The sequence below is a fragment of the Piliocolobus tephrosceles genome, chromosome 3, assembly GCF_002776525.5.
Source record: "Piliocolobus tephrosceles isolate RC106 chromosome 3, ASM277652v3, whole genome shotgun sequence".
NCBI lineage: Eukaryota > Metazoa > Chordata > Mammalia > Primates > Cercopithecidae > Piliocolobus > Piliocolobus tephrosceles.
The window spans coordinates 106270038-106294922 of NC_045436.1; the positions used below are offsets into that span (position 1 = coordinate 106270038).

Here is a 24885-nt window from a genome sequence, read left to right on the forward strand (position 1 = left end):
GCCTTCCCTGACTTCTCTCTCCTAAATGAAGAGCTACTCTCTGTGTGCTCTAGTAGTTGGAGCAAATACAAGGATTAAACTTAACTGTCTCTTGGCTCTTTGACTCTTTGGATGCCTGGAGAACAGGCATTATGACTCAACTTCGTATTTCTAGCATATGGCATAAATCAATGTCTGTTGAAGGAAAAGGGAACAAAATACTCTTCGCTAACTAAAAACAAAGTACTACTTTTATTTGGCTCATTTCTCCATTTATTGAATAACCACATTTGGAGAGGCATGAAGCACTTAAGTTTTACATGACTACAAAGTTATCACAAATCTCAAACTTTTTAGCCACAGATATTTCACCTCTGTTTAAAGAAAAAGCTTTCAAAACATCTGAGTTAGCTTAATACACAGAGAACCTGAAATATACGGGAACTACATATTTTTAAATGCTTGTACTTCCTGCTCTAATAATGTCTTCTTTAAACGGAATCCAGCATAAAAGGGATTGAAATGTATAAGGTCATGATGCAAATGCTTTGGAGATAGTGAAACTGATCTGCACAACATGGAAAAAGATGTCATGTGCATAGAAGTTCTGCAAGGATTCATTGAGCCATCTGGGCTTCCATGGCTTGTGCTGTCCATTCTGGTGCTGTTTGACTAATTTTCTCCAAAAGGTTATTCACTTGGAAACAAAGTGATTGGATCTGCTTGTCCCACGTTGGCAGGGCTTCTCGTGCTAAGGGGAAAAAAAATATACAAAATTAAAATTATTCCTTTGTATTCACAGCAACTGTGAGTTAAAAGATACACACTTTTTACATGCCTATTCTTGGAACAGGCATGTTCCTTTTAAATATCTAAAAAAGAGAAAAAAGTTATTAAAAAAATAAAAACAATAAACACTTTTTTTTTTTTTGGAGATGGAGTCTTGCTCTGTCACTCAGGCTAGACTGCAGTGGCATGATCTCGGCTCATTGCAACCTCCGCCTCCTGGGTTCAAGCGATTCTCCTGCCTCAGCCTCCCAAGCAGCTGAGATTACAGGCACCTGCCACCACGCCTGACTAATTTTTGTATTTTTAGTAGAGACAGGGTTTCATCATCTTGGCCAGGCTGGTCTCCAACTCCTGTCCTCGTGATCTACCCACCTTGGCCTGCCAAAGTGCTGGGATTACAGGCATAAGCCACCACGTCCAGCCAATAGTTTTATTAGCTTTTAATTTTTTTTTTTTTTTTTTGAGACAGAGTCTTGCTCTGCCGCCCAGGCTGAAGTGCAGTGGCTGGATCTCAGCTCACTGCAAGCTCCACCTCCCGGGTTCACGCCATTCTCCTGCCTCAGCCTCCCGAGTAGCTGGGACTACAGGCGCCCGCCTCGTCGCCCGGCTAGTTTTTTGTATTTTCTATTAGAGACAGGGTTTCACCGTATTAGCCAGGATGGTCTCGATCTCCTGACCTCGTGATCCGCCTGTCTTGGCCTCCCAAAGTGCTGGGATTACAGGCTTGAGCCACCGCGCCCGGCCCTATTAGCTTTTAAAAGTCTAAAAATCAGGCCAGGCATGGTGGCTCACGCCTGTAATCCCAGCACTTTGGGAGGCCGAGGCAGGCAGATCACCTGAGGCCAGGAGTTCGAGACCAGCCTGGCCAACATGGCAAAACCCCGTCTCTACTAAAAATGGAAAAATTAAAGAATTTAAAAAAAAAAGAAAAGTAAAAATACAAAAATTAGCTGGGCATGGTGGCAGGCACCTGTAATCCCAGCTACTCAGGAGGCTGAGACAGAAGAATCGCTTGAACCCGGGAGGTAGAGGTTGCAGTGAGCCAAGATTGCACCACTGCACTCCAGCTTGGGCGACAAGAGTGAAACTCCACCTCAAAAAAAAAAAAAAAAAAAAAAAAACTCTAAAAAATCTTGGCTAATAAAACTAAGCTATTTAAACAGTTAAGAAAAGTGTTTTGTTTTTTTTTTAATTTCTAGCATTTCGAAAGTACCCAAATTACTGGCATAAAGTATAAAACAAAACAAAACAAAACAAATACATACATATGCATGTTATTACTACTACTAGTGAAAACGAAATAAAACCGACTAAGCCATAACCTCAACCACAACAAAAGACTGAGGCTGTCTTTTCATCACCACAGCTTGCAGAGTCATAAGACACTGCCACCTACTGGGGAAAGCAAGTCTGTCTACACATTCAAATCCGTACTTCACTGGAGTTAGATAAATATCTTAACATTTAAACTCCTCAAAAAAAGTCATCTTGAATCCACCAGAGTTTTCTCTATACCAGCACTATATAGTTAGAAATAAAAAATTGAGAGGAATGTCCCATTCAAAACAGCACCAAAATTTACAAACAAGGGCACAGATTTAGTGAAAAAGCAACCTATAAAATCTTTTTTTTTTTTGAGACAGAGTCTCACTGTCACCTGGGCTGGAGTGCAGTGGTGCGATCTCACCTCACTGCAACCTCTGCCTCCCAGGTTCAAGGGATTCTCCTGCCTCAGCCTCCTGAGCAGCTGGGAATACAGGCATATGCCACTACGTCCAGCTAATTTTTGTATTTTTAGTAGAGACGGGGTTTCACCATGTTGGTTGGCCAGGATGGTCTCGATCTCTTGACCTTGTGATCTGCCCGCCTCAGCCTCCCAAAGTGCTGGGATTACAGGCGTGAGCCACCGCACCTGGCTGCAACCTACAAAATCTTAATAAAGGGCAAAAGATAACTTGAATAGACACAAATCACATTCCCTGGTGGAAATACACAGTAACATAAAAATATCAATCCTTCTCCTTTAATAAATAAATTTAAAGAAATCCCAAAAACAAATCCCTTTTTTCTATTTTGTTTTCTAACCAGGCCAAAATTATTAAAGTTAGCATAAAAAATTGGTGTTTGAGAATGGCCAAGATAATTCTGAAAATGAAAACCAGTGGTGGAATTGAGGTATATCCATCCAACGGAATGCTCTTTGGCTAAAAAAATGAATGAAGCACTGATTACCTGCCATGACATGGATGAACCCTAAAGATACCATGCTGAGTGAAATCAGCCAAAAGGTCACATGTCACATATTACATGATTCCATTTATATGAACTATCCAGGCTAGGTAAATCCAGAGACAGAAGACGGGTTGGTGGTTGCCAGAAGCTGGGGGAAGGAAGGAACGGAGAGTAACTGCTTAAAGGGCAAGGGCTTCCTTTGGGAAGATGAAAATGTGAAACTAGACAGAGATAGAGGTTGTGCAACATTATAAATGTACTAAAGGCCACTGAATTGTTTACTTTAAAATGGCTACTGTTCTATTATGTGGATTTCCTTCTTTTTTTCTTTTTTCCTGTAGAAATGGGGTCTTGCTATGTCACCTAGGCTACTCTTGAACTCCTGAGCTCAAGCAATTATTCCACCTCAACCTCCCAAAGCACTGGGGTCACAATCGTAGGCCACTGTGTCCAGCCCATGTGAATTTCAATTTGACAAAAAAAAAATAGTGGGAAGCAGGAGTTGCTTTACCAATACTAAAATTTATTATAAATTTGTTTATTACCATGTTGTTGCAGATCAGTGGAACCAAATAGAGTACAGAAATAGACCCAAACATATATGTGGAACCTAATCAGATATGTCAAAGATCACAATTTAATCAGAAAGGATGTTTTATTTAATAAATGATACTTGGATAATTGGCTATTCACCTAGAAAAAAACAACTAGACCATAATCTAAAATTATTCACAAAAATGAACTGTAGTTGGATTAAATTTCTAAATGTAAAACAAAAATATTAGAAAAATTTAGGAAAAGGCTAGTTTTATTCCAAGATAGAAGAGACTTTCTTAATCAATACAGTAAATTAAAAAGCCATAAAACATTGACCTATTTGGGTACGAAAAAATTAAAAAATGTGTTTATGTTATGCCTTGTCTTCCAGAAGAAAACCTGACAGAATTCGGCTGGGTGCAGTGCAGTGGCTCATGCCTGTAATCCCAGCACTTTGGGAGGCTGAGGTAGGTGGATCACCTGAGGTCGGGAGTTCAAGACCAGGCTGACCAACATAAAGAAACCCCATCTCTACTAAAAATACAAAATTAGCTGGGCATGGTGGTGCATGGGCATGGTGGTGCATGCCTGTAGTTCCAACTACTTGGGAGGTTGAGGCAGGAGAATCGCTTGGACCCGGGAGGTGGAGGTTACAGTGAATCGAAATTGAGCCACTGTACTCTAGCCTGGGCAACAAGAGTGAAACTCTGTCTCAAAAAGAAAAAGAAAAAGAAAACCTGACACAACGGGAAAAAATATTTGTGACACATATTACAGATAAAGTTAAAATTATCAGCCAGGCGCAGTGGCTCACACCTGTAATCCCAGCACTTTGGGAGGCCGAGGCGGGCGGATCACGAGGTCAGGAGATCAAGACCAGGATATCCTGGCCAACATGGTGAAACCCCGTCTCTACTAAAATACAAAAAATTAGCTGGGTATGGTGGCATGTGCCCGTAGTCCCAGCTATTCAGGAGGCTGAGGCAGGGGAATCCCTTGAACCCGAGAGGCGCAGGTTGGAGTGAGCCGAGATTGCACCACTGCACTCCAGTCTGGCAACGGAGCAAGACTCCATCTCAAAAAGAAAGAAAAAAAAAAAAAAGCCAGGCATAGTAGCTCATACCTATAATCCTAGCACTTTGGGAGGCTGAGGCAGGAGGATCACTTGAGGCCAGGAGCTCAAGACCAGCCTGGGCAACACCACAAGACCCCATCTCAAGAAGAAAAACAACCAGCCAGGTGCACTGGTGTACACCTGTAGTCCTAGCTACTAGAGAGGCTGAAGCAGGAGGACAGCTTGAGCCCAGGAGTTTGAGGCAACAATGAGCAATGATCATACCACTGCACCTCAGCTTGGGCAACAGAGCGAGACCTTGTCTCTTAAAAAACAAAACAAAACATTATAACAAAAGCTACAGCAAATTGATACCAGAAGGCCAGAAGGAGAGTTGTGAGGGAAGGGGGGAAACAGACAAGTAACGTTAACGCACAGAAAGGGAAATGCTGTATTACTCATCATATGCTGTGTTTGTTTATTCAACACTTATTTCTCATTTACAATGTGCCAGACACTGGAACAGATGTTGGATGTACCATGGAAAATAAGACAGACTTAATACTTATCACCAGGAAGCTTAGCTTGGAAACAGAAACAGACATTTAGACAAATAGTTATACAACTGAAAATAACTAAGATTAATGCTAGGAAGAAATTCAGGCTGACATGAGAACATATAATTTAAAGCCATATCTAATCTGGAGAGTCAGAAAAATCATTACTGATTAAGGATATTCAAATTGAGACAGGGGACAAAGAGAAGATGGCTGGAAAGGGGTGAATATTTCAGAATGTTTGATGGGGGAAGAATTTGCAATGCTGAAAAAAATAAAAAGAAGACTTACGCAAGAGAAAGCTAGAAAGGACCAGGACCAGCTTTGGGGAGACTTTGTATAACTTTGTTCTACAAGCAATGGGGAAGACATTCATTAGAGCATAAACAAAAGAATAACATGATTTACTCATTTGTTTATCTCTTTTTTATGTTTGCATTTTTTGAAAGAAAATAATCACTCCAGATGTACTAGGGAACTGGATTAGAAAGGAGCAACTGTAGATATGAGAAAGAAAGAGGTTATTTCTCAACACCTGAAGAGGTTATAATAGTAGGGTTCAGAACAGGTTGGTGATAGTAAGAAATGAAGAAAAGGACCCAGTTCAATGGCTCACACTCGTAGTCCCAGCACTTCAGGGATTTAGGAGGTTGAGGCAGGAGGATGGTTTGAGCCCAAGGATAAGGAATATTGGAGAAAGCTAAAAATACAGTTTTGGGATGGCTGGTGGGTTAGTCGTGGGGGACACACAAGAAGGGAAGATAATAAATTCAGTTTTTGATATGTTCATGCTAAGATGACGAAGCAGGTAGAAACACCTTAGTAGTAAACTAGAACCATGGGGCTAGGACTTAGAAGATTCACCCTAGAAAGGTAAATGTAGGCATTGGCTACACAGAGACAGTAACCGAATCAAAGGAAATAGATAAGATTATCCATGGAAATTCAGTAGCATAAGTGGGGAACGGTCTAGGATTAAGTCCTAAGTAACTAGCATTTAAATTTAAAGGTACTACAGATTCTACAAAGATGACTATGAAGGATAGCTGGAGATATAAGAGGAAAAGTAGAATCGGATGGAAGAGATGACAAAAGTCAAGGCTGTGGTGGTGGGGAGAAGGTTCAAAAAGTACTGAGAGATCAACACTATTTAATATGTTGAAAAGTCAAGATGAGATTTGGAAGATATAAGGATTTTCATTAAAATGGGGGAGTCCTGAGGATGTGTAAATATTGATGGAAAGAAGCCAGTAGAAAAAAGGATAAAACCAGACAAAAGTAACTGCTAACCTCAGGTTCCTAAACCAGTGTTTTTTGGTGGGAAGGGAGAGGGAAAGGATCAGAGAAAAGGTCCAAAGCCCGAGTGGAAGAACCAGACAGGGTGACGGGAACCATTCGCAGTAAAACACGAAGGAAGAAAAAGATTCACATCTACATCTAAAATTAAAGTGTTTCTACATCTGATAAAGAAGTTAAAATATCAAATTGAATGAGAGAAAAAATAAAAAAACTAAAAAAAGAAATCAAAATACTTCATACTGATGGCTTTTTTCCCCTTTGAAATAGGAAACAAGATTTTCTACTGAGAATAAATGGGGAGAAAAGTCAGAAATTTAAGAAAAACCAAAACTGAAATAGCCATTACAAAGTAGAAAAAGGAGTGGACTAGAGAAATGCACCATGAATGCTATGTAGTGCTGAGGACCTGTGACCTTGACTTTAGAAAAGTATCAGCCTGTCTGATGCCTGACTCTCCTCCAGCACAAAAAAGATTATGCTAACTGGAAGAAAACAGAAAAGTCAATAGACCAGAAACTCCAATAAGGTCAAGGAAGAACTGAACTGGGAGTAACGGACACAGACCACAGACCACTAGAGAAACAAGAAAAAGGTTATGGCCAGAGTAAGATATTTCAAATAACAATTTTACAAGTGGAACAGTTCTGGGTACAGTAAGGTCCAGGGTGTAAATGAGGTGGGAATAAGGAGCTGAGAAGGTATTAGACAATAAAAAAGTCAAGGGGGCCGGGCGCGGTGGCTCAAGCCGGTAATCCCAGCACTTTGGGAGGCCGAGACGGGCGGATCATGAGGTCAGGAGATCCAGACCATCCTGGCTAACCCGGTGAAACCCCGTCTCTACTAAAAAATACAAAAAACTAGCCGGGCGAGGTGGCGGGCGCCTGTAGTCCCAGCTACTCCGGAGGCTGAGGCATGAGAATGGCGTAAACCTGGGAGGCGGAGCTTGCAGTGAGCTGAGATCCGGCCACTGCACTCCAGCCCGGGAGACAGAGCCAGACTCCGTCTCAAAAAAAAAAAAAAAGTCAAGGGATCCACTTACCTGTCTGCCTCCATTAGTTTAATGAGTTGCTGAATAGGAAATGCAACTGTCATTTCCATATGCCTGATACATGCCTGCTATGTGGTCAATAAATATTTGATGCATAAATGAATGAACTGATACAACAATTTGAGTTTCAGATTTTTCCTTAACATAGAAAATCCTGCAGTAAGTAGATTCATGAATATAATTTTTTTTTTTTTTTGAGACAGAGTCTCGCTTTGTCACCCAGGTTGGAGTGCAGTGCTGCAATTTTGGCTCATTGTAACCTCTGCCTCCTGGGTTCAAGCAATTCTCCTGCCTCAGCCTCCTGAGTAGCTGGGACTACAGGTGCCTGCCACCACACCTGGCTAATTTTTATATTTTTAGTAGAGACAGGGTTTCACTGTGTTGGCCAGGTTGATCTCAAACTCCTGACCTCAAGTAATCCGCCTGTCTCGGCCTCCCAAAGTGCTGGGATTACAGGCGTGAGTTACCATGCCCAGCCTCATGAATATAACTTCTTAAAAATTATTTTAAATTATTTCTTTGGGAAATAAGCTCATTCTAGTAATAAGATTCTGAGTCAAAGGAAATTGTCCAACATGTTTTAATCATAAATATAACAACAGTTCACTGCTATTTCATTATGACAGAAATACACAAAACCTCTTACTTTCAAAATGAACTATTCCATCAATCTGGTCAATAAATCCATTCATACGTCCTTCTGTTATCATTTGAGATGCAATCTTTTCCGCCTATTGGGGGAAAAAAAAACTCTGAAACTTTATCATATCTTTTAGTTATTCACATATGATAAGAGAACTGAAAGCTTCTGGTTTAACTACCATCACTAAACTTTACATATATGTTAATCTGCCACTAGAAGAGTAAATCCTGTAAATCTGGCTGTTTCCCGATTCTTGCTCTGCATAAGCCATTATTTTAAGTTAACTGGGATCTGTTTTTCTTGTGAGATTTTGGACAAGAATATAACTTCACCATTTTCTCTTCTGCTCAAAAGCGAACTATCAATTTTTCTTCTTACTGGGATCCACATCTCAAAAAAACCCAAACAAATTAGTTTTTCTTATTTTATTTCAATTTCCACAGTATTTGCTACCCCAGAAACTCTTTAAAACTTGAAAGGTAGATGGTGAAATTCCAATATAAATTGAAAGGGTTTAAAAGACAATTAAAAGAAAACAAAAAGTCTGCTACCTAACTCCTGAAGACATACTTAATGTTTACTATGCATAAGCAAACTGGATTGTGACCTGGTCACTTATTAATTTTGACCATCTTCACAATCAATCCTATCAGTCCTGAATGGACTATGACTAGCATTTATTGTTAAAAATATATTCACCTCCAACAGTCTCAGCAAGAGATCATACCTTAAAGCCTCAAGAAGAAAGTCTCTTTTAATGGTAACTTAAACGTTGACTCCCAAATTGTTCTTCCTTTACTGTGTATTGAATGTATACAAGTAAAGGAATTGTAAGAAAATTCTAATTAAAAGTTCATTGCTAGGCCAGGCACAAAGGCTCATGCCTATAATCCCAGCACTTTGGGAGGCCGAGGTAGGAGGATCACTTGGGACCAGGAGTTCAAGACTAGCCTGGGCAACACAGCAAGACCCTGTTTCTTAAAAAAAAAAAAAAAGGGCAGGGCGTGGTGACTCACACTTGTAATCTCAGCACTTTGGGAGGCTGAGGCTGGTGGATCACAACGTCAGGAATCCGAGATCAGCCTGGCCAACACAGTGAAACCCCATCTCTACTAAAAATATAAAAATTAGCTGGGCATGGTGGTGTAATCTCAGCTACTCAGGAGGCTTAGGTAAGAGAACTGCCTGAACCTGGGAGGCAGAGGTTGCAGTGAACCGAGATTACACCACTACACTCCGGCCTGGGCAACAGAGCTAGAGTCTGTCTTGGGGGAAAACAAACAAACAAAAACATTAGCTAGGCGTGGTGATGCATAATTGTAGTACCAGCTACTTGGGAGTCTGAGGCAGGAAGATTGCTTGAACCCACGAGTCTGAAGCAGCAGTAAGCTATGATTGTGCCACTGCACTCCAGCCTGGGTGACAGAGCAAGAGCCTGTCTCTAAAAACAAAAACAAACAAACAAAAAAAACAAATAGACAAAAAATTTCACTGCCAGAGAAAAGAGGATGTGATAACTGCATGACTTTAAGGTTTACAAATTAGCTAAAAGTAAGGTTGATTGCTTAATTGTATTTAAAATCAAGAGAATATTTTGTAAACGATACCTGCAATACTCTCTAAATGTCATTGGTACTTTGTTGGAATTTATATATAGTCAACCAAAACCTAAAACAAACAACAAAATTACATTCCCTAGTAAGTCAGTCAACTTCTTAAGTTAAATCCAAGCATAGAAGCTACAACAGAATAGCCTGGAGCATTACCATATCATTCTCTCAAAAAGATGAAATATTTAAACTTTGAGTCAATCTAGGGCACAAAAAAGTAAGGCATGTATCAAAATCTTAGTCAGAAGTCAAAAACCACTATAAAGTAGATTTAAACAGACACCAAACAAAGACATTCTCAGAAAATGGGTGTCATAACCTGAAACTCCTGATTTCTATTCTAGGTCACTTGATCACAAAACACAATTTAAAACACCAAAAACACTAAGAGAATTCCACTAAACACACTAGGCCTATTTTAACTTCTAAAGAATTTATTTACATTTACTTGTGACTTTTAGGTGTAATTCTGTTGTTGTTTCCAACATTTATCTTGTTGGAAGATAACAAATGTTGTTTCCAACATGTATTTTCTTGTTGTTTCCAACATTTATTTTCTCGTTATTTTAATAGTTTCACCTCTTAACTGTTTTTAAAATGTATTGGAATCAAGAAGATACCTTAGCTGCAGGGATCTCTAAAAGAGCTCCAAGTTCTTCGAAGGTAATATTATTATATAATTTGCTTGCAGACAACAAATTGTGTTCAATAACAGCTCTGTCCAAGATGCTGGAACCTTAAATAAGACAGTTACAAGTTTGAAACTAGTTTTATACTCTAAAAAGATGTATCATTTTTTCTGAAAATTTCCAGGCATGTAATAACTCTGATCAAATTTAATTTCTCTGATCAAAATTTTAAAAGTAGCCAATATATGATGTAGTTTCATTAATGTACAATTAAATAAACATAACACTTAGCAAATGAATGATCGGCAAGTAATTATTAAGTAAATAGATCTAATGCTTTGGATTTGGAATCTTGCTTCGTTAGGCTATCAAATTCATGAACTTTTTTTTTGAGACAGAATTTCATTCTGTTGCCCAGACTGGAGTGCAGTGGCACAATCTCTGCTCACTGCAACCTCTCTGTCTCCCAGGTTCAAGCAATTCTCATGCCTAGATCTCCTGAGTAGCTAGGACTACAGGTGTGTACCACCACATCTGGCTAATTTTTTGTATTTTTAGTAGGGACGAGGTTTCATCATGTTGGCCAGGCAGGTCTCACCTGGCCTCAAGTGATGCTCCTACCTGGGCCTCCCAATGTGCTGTGATTACAGGCATGAGCTATGGCGCCTGGCCCATTAACTTTTCTTTCTACAAGCATAAACTTTTACTAGCAAGCAGCAGCACAACAATCATGCAACCTGTTCTGCAAGCTTCATTAAGTGATCTCTATTCTTGTGGGCACTCCACGAGCATCAAACCAAGGCAAATGTGAGAAATATCCAGATCCAGACCTAGGACCAGGCTAACCTTCCTGAGAGATCAGGCATAGAATCCTCTTTTCAGTGAGGTCATACAGTATCTGATAATGTTCTGGACCCAAGGTCCTACTTTGAATGTTATTAGACCACTGGGCTCACCCCATGCTTACATATTTCTGCTGAACATTTAACTACTGTAATGAGTGCAAGAGACAAAATATACTTGGAGACTTCAAGGGAAGTATTCCGAGAACTCCTGTTTCTTACAGTGCCTCACCTTCTCCTTTTCCAGAATTCCACCCACGTTCTGCTAGTTTTTCACTTAACTCCTATCTCCTATCTCCCAGTCTACCGTGCTGATTCCTCCTTCTTTTCCTTCTCTCAAATATTAGAGGGCTTAATTTTGCACCTTCTTCTCTTTTTATCCTACCATCAAAATGCTGATAATGATCAGACACATATCTGTAATCTAAATCTCCCTTTTGAATTCAGACTTACACAGCCAACTACCTAAATACCCAATCCATTAATTTTATAAATATCTCAAATTTAATACGTCCAAAAAAGCAGGCAGGTGCAGTGGCTTACCCGTATAATCCCAGCACTTTGGGAAGCCAAGACGGGAGGACTACTTGAGCCCAGGAGTTCAAGACCAGCCTGGGCAACATGGAGACACCCTGTCTCTACAAAAAAATTTAAAAATTAGCAGGGTGTGGAGGCACACGCCTTAGCTTCTGGGGAGGTGGAGGTAGCTGGAAGGATCATTTGAGCCCAAGAGATTGAGGCTGCAGTGAGCTATGGCATCATGCCAGCCCCAGCCTGGGCAAAAGAGTCAAAAAGTGAAAAAAAAAGGACTGCTTAGCCAGGCACAGTGGCTCATGTCTGTAAACCCAGTGCTTTGGAAGGCTGAGGTGGGAGAACTGCTTGAGGCCAGGGGTTCAAGACTAGCCTAGGCAATATAGTGAGACCCTAACTCTACAAAAAATTAAAACATTAACCGGGTATGGTGGTGTGCACCTGCAGTCCCAGTTACTTTGTTCCAGGCTGCAGTGAGCCATGATTGCCCCAGTGCACTCTAACCTGGACAACAGAGCACGACTATAACTAACAAAAGAAAAAAGAAAAACTTCTCTCCTCAGTCTGTTCCTCTCCCAGTCTATCCCATGTCAAAAACTAGTACAGCAGGCAGAGGGGAGATAAGAATAAGGAGTTACTGTTCATTGGTACAGAGTTTTAGTTTGGGAAAATGTAAAAGTTCTGGAGACGGATGTCGGTGATAGTTGCACAACAATGTGAAAGTACTTAATGCCACAGAACTGCACATGTTAAAATGGTGATTTTTATGTTATATATATTTTATCACTTCTTTTTTTTAACAAGGTCGTACACTGTCACTGAAACTGGAGTGCCATGGGGCAATCACAGCTCACTGTAACCTTGACCTCCTGGGCTCAACCAATCCTCCCACCTCAGCCTCCCAAGTAGCTAGAACCACAGGCATGTACCACCATCCCTAGCTGTTTTCTTTATATTTTGTAGAGATAAGGCCTCACTATGTTGCACAGGTTGGTCTGAAACTCCTAGGCTCAAGTGATCCTCCCGCCTTAGCCTCCCAAAGTGCTGGGATTACAGGCATAAGCCACCATGCCCAGCCATAATATATATATATTTTAAGCAGTACAGCAGTATACCCAGTTAAAAGGACTGTATCACTGGGCACTGTGGCTCACGCCTGTAATCTCATCACTTTGGGAGGCTGAGGCGGGCGAATCACCTGAGGTCGGGAGTTCGAGATCAGCCTGAGCAACATGGAGAAACTCCGTCTCTACTAAAATTACAAAATTAGCCAGGTGTGGTGGCACATGTCTGTAATCCCAGCTACTTGGGAGGCCGAGGTAGGAGAATCACTAGAACCTGGGAGGAAGAGGTTGTGGTAAACCAAGATTGTGCCATTGCACTCCAGCCAGGGCAACAAGAGTAAAATTCTCTCTCAAAAAAAATAAAATAAAAAATAGGCCAGGCGTAGTGGCTCACGCCTGTAATCCCAGCACTTTGTGAGGCCAAGGTGGGTGGATCATGAGGTCAGGAGATTGAGACCATCCTGGCTAACATGGTGAAACCCCATCTCTACTAAAAATATAGAAAATTAGCTGGGCATGGTGGCAGGTGCCTGTAGTCCCAGCTACTCAGGAGGCTGAGGCAGGAGAATGGTATGAATCCAGGAGGCGGAGCTTGCAGTGAGCCAAGATTACGCCACCTGGCCACTGCACTACTCTAGCCTGGGCGACAGAGCAAGACTCTATCTCAAAAGAAAATGTAAAAAAAAATTTAAAAATCTAAAAAATAAAAATAAAAAAATAAAAATAATTCCTATTTTTATGAAGAAGTGTTATATAGAATTATTATTAAAAGACAGCAAGATGCTTCTAATTTAACATGATGTTCACTAGTCTGTACCTAAACATTGACTACCATATATACATAAGCCATGATCATTACCATCAGCTGTAGTTGCTTTTTGGTGAGGCATCAGCATGGCGGCAAATTCTTGAAGCTGATTTCCTCTGATGATCCTATCTAGGTACATTTTCTCTAGGATCCCATAGGCAGCAAGTTGCTGGCACCTTTCATCCTTAAAAAGAGTAGCTAGCATCCGAGAACGCTGCTGTCCTAAGAGAAATAAATGAGCATCAAATTTCACGATGTTATTTTCACAATGTTTCTATAGGAAAAAAAAAAATCTATCTTATGACCTCATTTTTATCTACTAAATATACAGCCAGTACTCATTATTCATGGTAATCATGGTCTGCAGTCACTGACAACACTGAATTATCATGCACTAAACTGCTGCTCCTATGGGAATAAAGGTTAGGTTCCTGTGAGCATCTGATCACAACATTTTCATCAACGAATTAATCTGTAACCTTGTTTTATGTGTGTTTCTGTTTAGAGACATCCTATTTAATATATATATTGTTGATTCATTAACATTGAACTCACGGCCAACACTATAAATCACACCTAAATGAAGCTATCTAACACACGTATTTTCTCCATAGGGCACTTAAGACCGCCCCCTAGACAGCACTTCAGCATTATAGCTGGGTGCCATTGTAAAGAGCAAAATCACTGAAAACAGAACAAAAGTGTGAAAAACATGATCTTAAACAGACCATGAAAAGGCTATTTGTGTAACAGTATAAAAGTAAAAAAATAAGCAGGGAATCTACATGTTCAACCTCAGGTGGAGACATGTCAGGACATTCAAATGTTTTGCCACCCTGCACATATCTGCAAATGACAGTGGAAGTGCTGCAAGTGTTGACTTTGGGGTTATAAATAAATTTTAGCATGGAGGATAATTCAGAAACATGGAATCCACAGATAAAGAAGAGCAACTATATAGTCATACATGAAGAATTTTGGGCCAAAATGTTACAAGCGGTTGGAAGAACAGGTGATTTCTGTTTTCCTTATTTGTACTCCTACAATAAACATTCATTATTTCATTAATAAAAAATTTATGAAAGACGAAAAAATATCTGATAGGGAGACTTAATATTCATAATTTCAATTTATATTTTCAAGGAACTTTAGTGACAACTGATAACATTAAAAAAATCAAACTCGCGAAAATGATCCTATCAACAACCTCTTTTTTTTTTTTTTTTTTTTTTTTGAGACGGAGTCTCGCTCTGTCGCCGGATCTCGGCTCACTGCAAGCTCCGCCCCCCGGGTTTGCGCCATTCTCCTGCCTCAGCCTCCTGAGTAGCTGGGACCACAGGCGCCCGCCACCTCGCCGGTCTCGTTTTTTGTATTTTTTGGTAGAGATGGGGTTTCACCGTGTTAGCCAGGATGGTCTCGATCTCCTGACCTCGTGATCCGCCCGTCTCGGCCTCCCAGAGTGCTGGGATTACAGGCTTGAGCCACCGCGCCTGGCCACCTTTTTCTTTTTAAATATGTTTCTAGCTCTTTATACCAAAAGAGCGTAACCACAATGACACCCAGAAGCAATGAGCATATCTAATGTCCAGATCTTGGTAGCCCATTAAAAAGAACAAGGGATCCTTGAAAAATAGCTGATTTCAAGTCTGAGGCAGGCAAAATACAAGATAAATCCAAGTCACCTTTTTCTGCTAATTCGCAGGGAAGTATTCAAAGGTTAATGGGGCCTTGTCAAAAAGACGTAACTGGCCAGGCACAGTGGCTCATGCCTATAATCCCAGCACTTTGAGAGACCAAGATGGAGGGATTGCTTAAGGCCAGACTACTCTGGTCTCAAGACCTCATCTCCATTAAAAAAACAAAAAAAGGCATAACCTAGTCATGTTTGAGGAACAATTTGAACATCAAAAAGAGTAACAATTGTTAACTGACTGTCATACGCTGAATAAATAAAAAGCTGTGTCAAATATACAAGAATGTTCATAGCAGTACTATTTCTAGCAGCCAATAAGAAATTAGGATAAATGTATTGTGGTATAGTCATACAATGGAATACTATATAACAAGGAAAATGAATTAAGTACAAATACACATAGCCATGGATATACTTCATAAAAGTGAGCAAAAGAAGAATGAATACACTATATGATTTCGTTTATATATAAAAAAAAGAAAACTAATATATACTAGTGATTACTCTTGTAGGGTTAGGAGTTGGGGCTAGTGACTTGAAGAAAGCATAAAGAAGGCGGAGTGTTGGTAACATCTTGTTTCTCGTTCTGGATGCTTGTTACATGGAAGTGTCCAGTTTGTGAAAATTCATCAAGCTGTATACTTTTCATACGTGTACTTTTCCTGTGTGCACATCATACCAACAGAAAATAAGCAGGAAAAAAGTACAAAGTAAAAAGTTCAAAATAAAAGTAAAAAAAGGAAGAAAAAAGTTCATGCAGAAGAATAGAATGAGCAAATCACCATTTTGTAACATACAATGTAATGAATGACCCAAGCAAGGATTATTACTATTATTATTATTATTTTTTTTTTTGAGACAGAGTTTCGCTCTTGTTGCCCTGGCTGGAGTGCAATGCCGCGATCTCGGCTCACTGCAACCTCCGCCTCCCGGGTTGAAGTGATCTTCCTGCCTCAGCCTCCTGAGTAGCTGGGATTACAGGCATGTACCACCACGCCCAGCTAATTTTGTATTTTTAGTTGAAACGAGTTTTCTCCATGTTGGTCAGGCTGGTCTCAAACTCCCAACCTCAGGTGATCCGCCCACCTCGGCCTCCCAAAGCGCTGGGATTACAGGCGTGAGCCACCGCCCCCGGCCCCAAGCAGAAATTCTTAATGGATGCTAATTTATTATGCAAAAGGAAGTAGAGAACAGAATTTTTAATGTCATAGACTGCAAAAAGCTTATTGATACGGTTTCAGATTCCACATTGCAACTAACCTGTAAGAAACTATACCATTTGTCAAGTATAGTATCAAAGAATATCCACAATTACCTGAAAATGAGATTAAAATGTGCTTGTCTTTTCCAGCTACACATCTGTGTGAGGCTGAATTTTCTTCATATACTTTAACTAAAACAACCTATTCAAACAGAGTGAATGCGGAAGTGCCTATAAGAATTGAGCTGTTTCGGTCAGGCGCGGTGGCTCACACCTGTATTCCCAGCACTTTGGGAGGCCGAGGCGGGCGGATCACAAGGTCAGGAGATCAAGACCATCCTGGCTAATATGGTGAAACCCGGTCTCTACTAAAAAATACAAAAAATTAGCCAGGCGCGGTGGCGGGCAGCTATAGTCCCAGCTACTCGGGAGGCTGAGGCAGGAGAATGGCATAAACCCGGGAGGCGGAGCTTGCAGTGAGCCAAGCTTGCTCCACTGCACTCCAGCCTGGGCAACAGAGCCAGAATCTGTCTGGAAAAAAAAATTTTTTTAAATGCAAAACAATTTCATTCCCGGTAACATTTTTTTGCTTAGAAAAATATAATTGTTTTTCATAAAAGTATGTCATTTATGTTTACATGTAAAGGGTCTATTATTGCTTCTTTAAAATAAATTAATAAATTATCTTAAATTACTCATTTAATTTCTAATAATCAGTAGATAGAATCTACATAAACAAGAGCTTTTGGGTTCTCAATACTTTTTCAGAGTGTAAAGGGGTCCTGACACCAAGAAATTTGAGAACCTAAAGTATTAAAAGAAAACATGGAGGGATTTAAAATGACATATAATTTCAGAGTAGGGAAGACTTTTCTAAGCAAGTCAATAAAACTTAGAAGCCATTAAAGAAAGATTAATAAATGTAATTAAGTAAACATTAAAAGGTTCTGCATGGGAAAAATGTCATAAACAAAGCCAAAAAGATGACAAGTTAGGAAAAATTTTAATTTTCCTTTATATCTAAAGAGCTTTTACGAGTCACCAAGGACAAACAACTCAGAAAATGGCCAATCAACATAAATGTATAATTCACTCAATAAAGAAATACAGATTTTTCACAATGTTTTTAAACATATGAAAAATGCTCAAGAGCTTTTGTAAATACAAATTAAAACTAAAGTGAGATATGGTTTTTCATCTACCGGATCAGAAAAGATAAAAGAATGTGGTAATATCTGTGTAAGAAATCAGGTGCTCATGAATATTTTTGTTTGGAGTGTAATAGTACAGGGCAATGTGTAACATCTATCAAAAATTCAAAAGTATGTACCTTTGGATCCAGAAAGTTAACCTATACATATACTCATACATGTGCATAATCACTATAGTTTTGTGATTGACTAAATGAATTATGATAAAGCCAGACAACAGAAAATCAAAAAGAATGAGTTATATGTACTGACATGTAAAGATCATAATGATGTACACAGTTACAATAAAAAGGTAAGTTGCAAAAGTGTGTATATGCTACCATTTGTATTGAAAGAAATGTAAGAAACCAGTAAAAGTTCTTTAGAAAAAGAAGCAGTACCATGTTCATGTACTGCCTTTTCAGTAACAAAAAATAAAATAAATAAGATTACTAGTCTATAAAGAATAAAATGGAATGGGTGTGGTGGCTCACACCTGTAATCTCAGCACTTTGGGAAGCCAAAGCAGGTGGATCACGTGAGCCCAGGAGCTCAAGACCAGACTGGCAACATGGAGAAACCCCATCTCTAGAAAAATACAAAAAATTTAGCCAGGCATGCTGGTGTGCACCTGTAGTCCCAGCTACCTGGGAGGCTGAGGTGGGAGGATCACTTGAGCCCAGGAGGTTGAGGCTGTAGTGAGTACTGATTGCGCCACTGCACTCCAGCCTGGGTGATAGAGTGATTTAAGAAAAGCTATCGTTTAGAATTAGCATTTCCTCTTAACGCCCATTCTACTTCATAAGTGATTTACATGCTATAATTCAGTAAAAAGAACAAACAATATTTGTTACATGTATTGAAGAAAAGGATAAATGTCAGGTCTAAAACTGAGGCTTGAAGGTTAAAAAAAAAAAAATCAAAAGCAGTGTATTAATTATCATTTCATCAATCTACAGATTTTAATTTTTGTTTCACTCTGCATAATTCTCACTTAAGTTGATATCCACTTCTTTAGTGAAATTTTAGAACTTTACATTATCTCTTTTAACTATTCTTTTTTTTTTTTTTTTTGAGACGGAGTCTTGTACCGTCACCCATGGTGAAGTGCAGGGGCGCAATCTCAGCTCACTGCAAGCTCTGCCTTCTGGATTCACGCCATTCTCCTGCCTCAGTCTCCTGAGTAGCTGGGACTACAGGCGCCCGCCACCATGCCTGGCTAATTTTTTGTATTTTTAGTAGAGACGGGGTTTCACTGTGTTAGCCAGGCTGTTCTCAATCTCCTGACCTCGTGATCCGTTACAGGCATGAGCCACCACACCCAGCCCTCTTTTAACTATTCTTAACACATATGTATAATAGACTGATATGAGCATATTAAATTATTTTAACAAATCATTTTATTTCTGTTTTTGTTTAAACACTTAAACTACATTTACCATAATTGTATTACGAAGACATCCCTTTGAAGAATAGTTCCTTGCTAAATTTTCCAATAGTAACCAACCTAAAGTTATTAAGCAAAGATAACTGTTCATTTAAGCATAAATTATTATATGTTTACCTGCTGATGCTAAGATCGTACAGTGCAAAGCATGTTTTAAGGCCTCTAGTCTTTCACTTTCATGGACTATTGTCTTGTAAGACAGTTCATTGTACCTTTGTGCAGCTTCAATGAATTTTCTTCTATAATCAAGAACACGTGCATAGCATACCTACAGAGGGAAAATGTTTCAATTAGGAGACAAATTAAAAAGCGAGAGTTAAAAAAAAAAAAACAAACAATTTCTAATATTTAAGAGCATCTATCAGATGTTCTGGAATATCTTAATATGTCACAATTCTCCAATACAAAATTAATTCCAAATCAACTTATCTGTTACCTTATAATGTATCTGTAATTGTTCATTGGTTGATTCATTCTGAAGCAACGATGCTCTATTTATGTAAGCCTCCGCCTGGACTGGATCATCATCCTCCAGATATAGCCTAGCAATCTTCAAGTAAGTCTCCAGTTTATAATCGACATTGTACTGTCTAGGATGTAACAGAAAAACACATAATGACTCAATATTTTGTCAAGAAAATTTTAGGAATAATAGAAGATATGTTTTTTTTTTTTTTTTTTTTTTTTGAGACAGAGTCTTGCTCTGTTGCCCGGGCTGGAGTGCAGTGGCCGGATCTCAGCTCACTGCAAGCTCCGCCTCCCGGGTCCACGCCATTCTCCCGCCTCAGCCTCCCCAGTAGCTGGGACTATAGGCGCCCGCCACCTCGCCCGGCTAGTTTTTTTGTATTTTTAGTAGAGACGGGGTTTCACCGTGTTAGCCAGGATGGTCTCGATCTCCTGACCTCGTGATCCGCCCGTCTCGGCCTCCCAAAGTGCTGGGATTACAGGCTTGAGCCACCGCGCCCGGCCGAAGATATGTTGTTTTCTCCTCATATATATTCTGGTACCGTAAGGTAATCAAACTTTTTACTGCATTATACAAAAACTAAAAAGTTTTATTGAATTTTTATTATCATTAATCACATTATATCTTAGCTGCTTTTAATCCTCAATCTCACAAGCTAAAAGCTAAAGAACAACTGCCCAGTTTAGGGGTATATCATATATGACTAGTGGGACAACCTTCCTAGAAAATAATTGGGAAATATGCTCTCCAACCATCCTTTGAATCCTTTAAAATGCATATACCCTTAACCCACCATACATTTACCTTTAGAAAATAAATCCTAAGGCCAGGCGTGGCAGTTCATGCCTGTATTTCCAACACATTGGGAGGCCTAGGTGGGTGGATCACCTGATGTCAGGAGTTCGAGACCACCCTGACCAACATGGTAAAACCCTGTCTCTACTAAAAATACAAAAAATTAGCCGGGCATGGTTGGCACACACTTGTAATCCCAGCTACTCAGGAGGCTAAGACAGGAGAATTGCTTGAACTCAGGAGGCAGAGGTTGCAGTGAGCCAAGATCGTGACATTGCACTCCAGCCTGGGTGACAGAGTGAGACTTAGTCTCAAAAAAAAAAAAAAAAAAAAAAGAAAAGAAATCCTAAAAAGATAGCCAGGGATGTGCACACATATGCATATAAAAGGATATTAATTTGTAAAATGATTTATAAATATCTATGCTAGGAAAAAAATGGAAATCACCCATTATGATATTATTGATGATGAAGCTGTGGTGCATAAAAAAGGTAGAATACAAGGCTGGGCATGGTGGCACACCTATAATCCCAGCACTTTGGGAGCCCGAGGCAGGCAGATCGTGAGGTCAGGAGTTCAAGACAAGCCTGACCAACATGGTGAAACCCCGTCTCTACTAAAACACAAAAATTAGCTGGGCATGGTGGCGCACATCTGCAGTCCCAGCTACACGGGAGGCTGAGGCAGGAGAATATCTTGAACCCGGGAGGCGGAGGTTGCAGTGAGCCGAAATCATGCCATTGCACTCCAGCCTGGGCAACAGAGCAAGACTCTATCTCAAAAAAAAAGAAAGGTAGAATACTGTATAATTATGATCTAGTCACTATGTATTTTTCCTAAGTGAAAAAACTGGATAAAACAGTATGTAAAACACTATTAAAATGTATTTCTATACACATATATCAAAATAGTAATAGCAATTATCTGTAAGATTATAGGTAGTTTTCATTTTCTTCTTCATCTCAGTGGTCACATTTTATGCCAGGAATGTATAACTAAAGACCTCACATAATTCAAAACTCACATGAAACAAGATTAATCCTAACAGAAAAATTAATCCTATTTACCTGCAAGAGTGGTGATACCATATGGCAAGAACACAGAGTTTATAATTCACTTGGCCCTAGATTTGAAAATAATTCTATACTTTATTGATTTGGGGGGGATGGAGAATGGGAGGAGAAATTTATGCAAATTTAATTTTTTGCATATATTAATATTCTGTACTTTTTTCCATTCACAATTCAAATATACATTGCTTGCCATGTACAGCACTATATTCTTGAATTTTCCAATTTTTTGCCAAGTGTAACTATTATATCAATTACTTTAATAATCAGAATGAATCATTTTTTGAAAGAAAAAGTTCCCATTTATCCAAAGTCTACATTTAGTCACTTTAACTTGTTTAGAAAACCAATGACACTTTTATCTCTTTGGTTTACTCACAGATAAGGATAATGCTACAGTACTACTAAAATGACAGTTATGACCACTGCAAAAAACAATATCTAATTTTATATTTATTTCAGCTACCACTGAAAAGAAATCAATTGCCCTGTGCTAGGGAGAAAATGCTAGGTAAAGAATAAGACGAATGCAATCAAGAAAGCCCAGGTTTTTCAAACTACCAAATTATCAAGGGACCTTGAAACGCAAAATTCAACATCTACATACGAAGGCTTTTTTACAAACTGGCTGCTTTTTCAAGGAGCATCATTGCCTAGTAAATTCATAAATAATGCACAAAAGGCAAGATGTCTGAAGCAGTGTCTGCCTCACTATTGCAAATATTAATGAAGAACAAAAAAAGAATCCCTCCTTCACCTGGTAAAGGAGTAGAAAGGCAGATGAAGACATTTTTAAGTCCTTCACAGTTCATAACGCTTTATACTTGCCAACTTGAAGAGGAAGTGTTTTCAATACAATAACCAATAGTCTCACACCTTTCATCCTCAGACAATATACTTAGGAGAAATGTTTCATAAAGAAGTATAAATTTTAAAAAATATATACATCAAGAGGTAAGACTGGTTGAATAAGAGTTACAAACCATCTTTTTTTTTTTTTTTTTTGAGACAGAGTCTTACTTTTGTCACCCAGGCTGGAGTGCAGTGACGAGATGTCGGCTCACTGCAACCTCCACCTCCTGGGTTCAAGTGATTCTTGTGCTTCAGCCTCCCTAGTAGCTGGGATTACAGGCACACACCACCACACTTGGCTAATTTTTGTATTTTTAGTAGAAACAAGGTTTCATCATGTTGGTCAGGCTGGTCTCAAGCTCCCGACCTCAGGTGATCTGCCGACCTTGGCTTCCCAAAGTGCTGGGATTACAGGCATGAGCTACCACGCCTTGCTATCTTAATTTTTTAAAACTGTTTTTCTACCTCATTTTCTCTAGTATCTCAAACCCAACAATCCTTGAACCCACTGTGCCCTCCAAACCACTTATCCCTTACATGTCACTGCCTTTCCCCATAAAGGCCTCACTTTCCTCTTTACCTAGCCTAACTCCTATGGTCACTCATTGTAATCACTTGCAATCATTGAATTGCATAGGCATTCATCTCCCTTGTCCGTCTCTTGCTGTCATACTTGTTGGGCAAAAATCGTAACTGTGGTTAAACCTAATTGTTTGCTCACTCCTTTCCTGCACTCATATAGCTGAAATGTGATGGGAAAAAGCAGCAAATCAAATTTTTTTTTTTAGATGGGGTCTCAGTGTATTGCCCAGTCTGGGCTCAAATTTCTGGGCTCAAGGGATCCTCCCACCTCTGCCGGGACCGAGGCTTGTAGCTGGGACTATAAGCATGAAGCCACTGTGCCCAGCATGACTGACCTAATTTTAATCATTATGACCTTTAACAAGTCCTTAATGTTGCCAAGTTTACATGCTGAGTCCATTCATTGTCCCACTCTCCTAAGGGGATTACTTCTCACAAGTAAGATACTCCTTATCTTACTTGACCTATCAATGCCATAGCTCATCACCTGCCCCTTGATACATTTTCCTCATTTGGCTTCTAAGACACCACCCTCCACAGTATTCTGATTTCCTTCTTACCTCAATGGATAATCCTTCTCATTTGCTACATCTTCCCCCAGGCCCTGACCTCTTAACGTAGAAGTGCTCCAGGCCTCAGTATACTCAGTCCTTTGGTCTATCTACATTCCCTCCTTTGGCCATCTCATCCAATCTAATGGCTTTAAATTCCATCTATAAGTCAATGACTCCCAAATATGTATATCTATCTCTCCTAATCTCCAGACTAATATATTCAACTCCTTACTACATATTTCTACTTGGATATTATATGTCCAAAATGAAACTCTCAATATTCCCTACAAGCCTATTCTTCCCTACTCCAACTTTCCAACTGCTCAGGCCAAAAATCAGGATTTATCTTGACTTTTTTGCACACTCTACATACAAGCCATTAGGAAATCCTTACTCTACCTTAAAAAACATATCTAGAATACTTCTCACATCCATTTTATCTGTGGTACGGTATAAGCCTTTGTTAAAAAAGACAGGGTCTTGCTTTGTGCCCCAGGTGGGAGTACAGCAGTGCAATCATGGCCCACTGCAGCCTCAAATTACTGGGTTCACACAATCCTCTCACCTCAGCTTCCCAAGTACCTGGGAGTATAGATGCATATCACCAGGCCCAGCTAATTTAAAACAAAAAAAAAATTTTTTTTGTAGGGATGGGGGACAGTCTCACTATGTTGTCCAAGTTGGTCTCAAACTCTTGGGCTCAAGCGATCCTCCCGCCTCAGCCTCCCAAGTAGCTAGGACTATAGGCATGTGCCACCATGCCCAGCTTTTTTTTTTTTTTTTTTTTTTTTTGGTGGAGATGGGGTCTAGCTATGCTGCCCAAGCCGGTCTTGAACTCCTGGGCTCAAGCAATCTTCTCCCACCTCAGCCTCCCAAAGTGCTTGGACTATAGGCATGAGCCACTGTACTTGGTCTCACAAGCCTCTTAACCAATATCCCTACTTCTATCACGGCTTGCCTACAGTTTATTCTCAACCCAGTAGTGAGACTAACTATTTAGAACAGAAGTCAGATCATTTCACTGTTCTGTTGACAATTCTCCAATGGTTCCCCCTCATTTCACTTAGTGAAAAGTCAAATTCCTTATAATGGCTTATAAAACTCCACATAACCTGGTCCCCAGTACTCTCTGCTCTCATCCCTCATCTCTTGCCCCTTGGCTCACTCTACTCTATCCACACTGGCCTCCTTGCTCTTATTAAGAAAACACTTCAAGCTTGCTCCCATCTTAGGGCCTTTGCACTAGCCCTCCCCTCTAAGAGTATCTATCTAGTGATGATATTCGGCCAGGTGCAGTGGCTCGAACACCTGTAATCCCAGCACTTAGAGAGGCTGAGGTAGGCGGATCACTTGAGGTCAGGAGTTTGAGACCAGCCTGGTTAACATGGTGAAACCCCATCTCTAGTAAAAATA

At 39.8% G+C, this 24885-nt stretch overlaps 1 protein-coding gene across 2 annotated transcripts in view; it reads right to left on the minus strand.

The window, feature by feature from the left end:
* Nucleotides 1-208: 208 nt before the first annotated feature.
* Nucleotides 209-24885, minus strand: part of COPS4 (COP9 signalosome subunit 4) — a 41123-nt gene continuing 16446 nt past the window's right edge. The window contains exons 5-10 of one of the 2 annotated variants that reach the window (XM_023222543.1): nt 19590-19743; nt 19271-19421; nt 13674-13844; nt 10369-10484; nt 8142-8226; nt 209-730 (exon numbers count right to left, since the gene is read on the minus strand). In XM_023222543.1, coding sequence (XP_023078311.1) covers nt 597-730; nt 8142-8226; nt 10369-10484; nt 13674-13844; nt 19271-19421; nt 19590-19743 — 811 coding nt within the window. In that variant the 3' untranslated portion in view covers nt 209-596. The remainder of the gene's footprint in view (nt 731-8141; nt 8227-10368; nt 10485-13673; nt 13845-19270; nt 19422-19589; nt 19744-24885) is intronic. The other variant, XM_023222544.1, reaches the window with a different exon arrangement.